This window comes from Protomyctophum bolini, assembly GCF_963924005.1.
Source record: "Protomyctophum bolini genome assembly, chromosome: 3".
Classification (NCBI taxonomy): Eukaryota; Metazoa; Chordata; class Actinopteri; order Myctophiformes; family Myctophidae; genus Protomyctophum; species Protomyctophum bolini.
The window spans coordinates 31,105,358-31,111,357 of record NC_137864.1 but is presented as its reverse complement, the minus strand read 5'-3'; the positions used below and the strand labels follow the sequence as shown (position 1 = coordinate 31,111,357).

General features: G+C 43.9%; 1 protein-coding gene across 2 annotated transcripts in view; it reads right to left on the bottom strand.

Annotated features, from left to right (window-relative positions):
• Positions 1 to 516: 516 nt before the first annotated feature.
• The window catches only part of LOC308312607 (transcription factor MafK-like), a 29,761-nt gene continuing 24,277 nt past the window's right edge, over positions 517 to 6,000 (bottom strand). For both annotated transcript variants that reach the window (XM_080759273.1, XM_080759274.1), the window contains exons 2-3: positions 1,248 to 1,313; positions 517 to 1,000 (exon numbers count right to left, since the gene is read on the bottom strand). In XM_080759273.1, coding sequence (XP_080615399.1) covers positions 521 to 1,000; positions 1,248 to 1,283 — 516 coding nt within the window. In that variant the 5' untranslated portion in view covers positions 1,284 to 1,313 and the 3' untranslated portion in view covers positions 517 to 520. The remainder of the gene's footprint in view (positions 1,001 to 1,247; positions 1,314 to 6,000) is intronic.

Below are 6,000 nucleotides of genomic sequence, written 5' to 3'. Positions count from 1 at the left end.
TTTAAAGTGGTGTGTCAAACATGGAGAGAGAGTTGAATTACTTAATCGTCTACTTACATACAGATCTACCAGTAGTCTTGACAATTTTGGCATTGTTTATGTTATTTAAAAAAAAAAATATATATATATATATATATATATATATATATATATATATATATATATATATATATACATACATTTAAAATAAAATAAAATAAATCCATTCCTAGAAAACAAAACATCTAGGAACCCTGTCTATTTGTCCCAATTGTTCTATGCTCAATGATCATGCACTGACCAAGGACTGCATCATAGTCTAAGAAGCTTCCTCTACTTCCTTCCTTTCCTATATCTGTACTGGGAGATGACAGGTCTCAGCCAACATGGCTGAGGAGGGGTTGATTAGCTTGCACCTGTCTCTCTCTTTTGTAGATTAGTGCACATAGAGGAGAGATGATGAAGTAGAGAGGCAACTGCACCCCATCCCCCTATCCCCACCACACCCAACCACCAACTTCCAACCATCTGCCTCCTCCCCTCAAGACCGTGCATCCGTTTTTGACTTCACTATCGTGATGACGCTCGTTGCCGTCGACACTTTCCCCGGTATGAGCGGCCCGATGACTGAGGACGCCACCCCTACCCCTCCGCCGGCAGCCCGAACCCCGACGCCGACTGCCGGGCTCCGTGCCACAGTCCTGGCGAAGGTCTGCAGGGCCTCGTACTTGGACCTGAGCGCATCCAGCTCCACACGCATCGAGGCATTCTCGTTGGCGAGTTTGTCCACCTCCTGCTGAAGCTGAGCCTTCTGCTTCTCCAGCTCCTCCTTCTGGGTGACACGCTTCACCCGGCAGCTGGCGGCATAGCCGCGGTTCTTCAGCGTGCGGCGCCGCTGTTTCAGCTGCAAAATCTCCTCCTTGGTGAGACCCCGCAGGTGCTGGTTGAGCTCCCGCACTGACATGGTCACCAGCTCGTCGTCTGTCAGGCTGGTGCCATTCTCCCCCGGCTCCCGCTTCACCTGGGGTTAAGAGGGGAGAGGAGGAGGAGAAAGAGGGATGTAAGAGTTGAAGGAAAAAAGACGGGTAGAGAAAGGAAGGAGACAGAGAGAGAGAGAGAGAGAGGACATAGCAGGTGAGGGTGAATACAGGTGGAGTTCAAACTTACAGTGAAGGCGTGAGTGGCTGCAAGGTTTGACTTCATTACCATTAAAGCATCAGACATATGTTCAGATAGTTCACAGTACAATAATGCAGTGTACCCCTTACCTTCAAGGCTTTATTCCCCTTGTTAGTGGTCGTCATGCCACGAGAGCCTCGCTCTTCTGAACAGACCTTTGGAGGAGAAACAAACAAGTCAGCCTATTTGACCAGACAGCAAGTCAAGTTTTTAACATTTTATAACCAGTTAAACCCCACATACTTAGTTGACAGGAGTCAACAAAGGGTCTATCCTGCTATGCTCCCTCCTGTTTTACCTCTACACTAAATATCTTTGCCAAAAATAGCTCACACCGAGTCGTGAGCTTGTAGATTGGCCATTTTCGCAGAATATTTGCCTCAGAATAGGGATGCTATAGTTCATGTGGTTAAGTCACCTTTGGTCTCTGTGGGCAGACACCTTCCAGGACTGATATACACATCATTGCATGGAGTTATCAAGTAGCACAGTTACACATAATCATGTTGCAATGTATCCTGCAGTACGTGTAACTTCCGTAAGGCTGAAAGTGAGGCAAACACACCTTTTCTAAGAATGTCTCTGACTTCCTGTTTCCTTGTGGTTAGGCTGACAGTGCCCACTAGCTAGATTATATCTAGAGCTCTTATTGGTTGGCTCGCAACCAATAGGAGAGCAGTGAGTCAGAAAAAGAGGAAGTGGTGGAAATAGAGGGAAGGAATCCAGGGGAAAACCAACTGTTAACAGTCATAACACGCGCACACATTATTTTATTCTATTACATTCTAATCAAATAAAACTATATATGTCATAACCATATGTAGGCATGCCTGCCACCGAGTAGTAAACAAGAGAGGCTACGAAATAAAATTAATCACAAGTCAACAAAGAAGAGTAGGCTACAAAAGATGAGATCAGTACTTCGAGCCTACAGCCCCACCGATGAGCATCTTCACTGCAGGCTCCACAATGGGATGCTTTATGTTGCTTGTTGGTCTCACTCTCATCGCTAAGATCAGTGTGTTTGTGTGTGTGTGTGTGTGTGTGTGTGTGTGTGTGTGTGTGTGTGTGTGTGTGTGTGTGTGTGTGTGTGTGTGTGCGTGCGTGCGTGCGTGCGTGCGACAGTGAGCGTGCACGCGTTAGATGAAGGACAACTATTGTTGCTGCTGCTGCTGAGCGATCATCATGAGACCAGTCATGATGAATCAGCAGATTCCTGATCTCACTCACCCCTCTCTCCTCCCCCTCCACTCACATTTCTGCTCTCCTTTATCACTCTTCATCTCCCATTTCTGAACCCCCTCTTAACCCCATATTCCCTATACACCCCCATTTAAACTGTGAGAGACTAGCCCAAAAATAGCTACAGGACCGTGAAAAGGTTATTCGTAATTTATACTTGCCGAAGATAGCAGATGTACAAGCTCACAATGCATCACAATGAGTTCCACACCTCTGCTGAACAGGTGCTCAGACCAACCTGTAGGAGTTGCTGCTGATGAGGTGGCAGATCCCCACCCACATTTCCACCTGGCTGCGAACCAATTGTTTTCATTGGAGCAGCCCAGCCAACAAAACACTATATTCTAAACTACAGCCACCCTCCATAGAGAGGTGATATTAATAAGGTCACCGGTTCACCTCCCGACCTGATCTATATATCCAAGTGTCATAACCATCTGAGCTTATATCATATATAGTATAACTATATTAAAAGGATAAACCCTTGTTTTCGAGGGGGTCCTTCAGCTAGGTGAAGCTGAAAACGTAATCATAACAATAATATTCATGATAATAAGCAGATGCCTCAAGCTGATTTCATATGAAATTTCATTATGAAATGAATGAATATGATATGATTAGCATGACTCAGAGATTTTAGTCAGTGAACTTGTCAGGGAAGTGAAGGGAAGTGATGCCTATTGCTAAGTGACAAAAGGGAAAGAGCCTTCTTGTTGACCTCTTCTGATGAGGAGATACTTTCTGTATCTGCTTCTAATTAGCGTGCAGTCTCTTTCAGTGAGTGAGTGAGTGAGTGAGTGAGTGTGTGTGTGTGTGTGTGTGTGTGTGTGTGTGTGTGTGTGTGTGTCTCCTGCCACAATGTCTACAGTTATAAATAGCCTTAGATCAAAGACAAATAAAGCACAAGTCAATGGGGCGAGATGCTATGCTACGCACGCGCACGCACGCACACACGCACGCACGCACGCACGCACGCACGCACGCACGCACGCACGCACGCACGCACACACACACACACACACACACACACACACACACACACACACACACACACACTATGTACACCAAACACATAGGACATCAGCATCCTTTTACTACAAATGTAGCAAATGTATGCATATTAAGTGAAGGATAAAGGAAAAGAGCAGTGCTAGGCTATTCATCAGTTTATTATTGTTAGGTACTTTAAAACATGGCAGCTCCCTGACACTGCGCATTATATTATATTCCATTAATTATATTCCATATGATGGTGTCACTTCCCACAACTCCACAAGAACTAATCTTCTTAATAACAACATCCTACGATGCGACTAGACACTTGACTTCAGCTTGCTCACAGACATAACATTCTAGGTGCTCGGGTGGTGCAGGGGGTAAAGTACTTTAGGTTGCACCACCTCACAGCCTCACAAGTTCTAACTTGCATAAGTCTTAACTTAAAAGTAATTAAAGCTATAACTATAAGTTTGAACCTAGTGTGAGGTAGTGCAACTGGCTCTGGCCACCACCGTGGAGGTTGTGGGTTTCAATCTGCCGTGGTGCATCTGGCTTTGTCGAGCGTCTACTACTGTATACAAACACAATTGGCCCGTGTTCGGGAGAGGGTGAAAATTGTCATTGCACATATTCCTACAGGTTGGGGCGGCACCTAGGCTGTCAGCAGGGAGTGTTGGGCGGAAGGAGCAGGACTATAGAGATAATGTGTACCAATTTGCGTGCCGTTGGGAAAAAATCTGTAGGAGTACTCATACAAATAAAAATAAAGAAATTGCAAAAATCTGCCTCCTGGTGACGAAATACAGGCCGATGTGGGGCGAAGGTTCTGCTCTGGCCTCCAGGGAGTGTGTGTGCGCGCACAATTTCATAGTCTCTCAGCCACGCCTTCGGTCTGTTGGAAACAATGAATCAAAGAATTTATTTGTTTATTTTGAATATTTAAAAAAATACAAAACAGAAAAAACCAAGCATAACAAAACAACAATGTTTAAAAAGGAGATGGATGAAGTGTAAACTTAATCCTCTTAATACTCTCACCTGTGTAAACTCTATTAACTCGTAATTATCACAATTTACACAACCAAAACATTTCCACTCAAACAAAGAAAACATCAGTTCAAAACCAACCCATGACTAATTAAACCCTACATCCATTCTTCAAGCGCTTGTTGAGAGGGTTCAACTACAATGAAAACAAAAAGAAAAGTCTTTCTTACTTTGCATTTAGTAAGAAGATGCCTATTTGTACCACATATCCATATCAATGTCTTCTAGGGCTGGGCAATGTGAGAAAATCTATTATATGGCCTTAATAAAATATGATTTATTATTTATATATACTAATACTGATGAACATCACAGTGTGTGCTCACATGTCAAATAACACATACTGTAATCAATCTCATCGATGAGGCATCATAATGGACCTTGTGGTCATGGGATACCATATCATTTTCAATGGAATATTTTGAAGAGATGTTTTGAAGAAACAGACTTACTCTTTGCTTTTTATCATGAATTTAGTTTAGACAACAACATTGTGTATCGCAAGGCAATGAAAAAACACAATACGGATAACATGTACAGACAATAAACGGTAAAAAAATCTATATAGTGCCCAGCACTATGTGTTCATTACCTACTGTATCTATTGCTATCTGGATTGCAGTCAGTGTACCCCTTTCTGAGAATGGGGGTGCGCTGTCACAAAATGGGGTGGATCAAAGAGCGAGGGTGGCTGGGGGGGATGGGAAAAGACAGAGGAGGATTCCTGCCAGGCATCACCCCATCCCCCTCATGCCCCATCTCCACACAAAAACAAACAAACGAACATACAGGAAAACAAACACAAGCACAGACCCGTTCCCGCACCTCCATGCAAGTGGGGTGCAAATTTTATGAAATGTAAATGTCATTAAATTAAACATGGGAGTACATAATTGAAGCATACAAGAAACATGTAAATATGTCATGGAAATTACATTGTCAGTCACTGAACAACACTGCAAACTCCTGAGTGTTAATTGGATCACTTGCGCTCTTCGTCAGAGTTAGTCACTTATACCATGTTTGTCTTTGTTACAAACATAAACATGGTACAACCGCATACGCACTATTCTGGGTAGAGAGTAACAATGCTGGAACGGTTCCAATCCATCAATAGGCAGAACATGGCGGTGAGGTGAGGTGACCATGTATAACTCAGTAGGTTGAACATGGCACTTTAACACTCACAGCATTAGGGCTTTATTTCCCAGTAGAGCTACGCATTCTAAACAAAAATGCACTCAGTTAATTGGAGCACAGCAGTATCACTGCACTGTGCGTGCGTGCGTGCGTACACATGTTTGTACACACAATGACCTGAGACCGCGTGTTTAAGTGTCAGGCGAGTCAGCCAGGTTTTAGGATCATCTGCTGAGCGAAGGCATGTCCATTCATCATGGGTCTGCACATATACATACACAAACGCATGCTTCACCAAAGGTGTCCTTGCCACCCCATGCGTGGCCGTCACAGTGTGGTCACTGCCACAGCCACTGTGTTGCTACAACAGACTTTTTTTCTCTTTTTTGCTGTGGCAGGCTGTATTTTTATGGA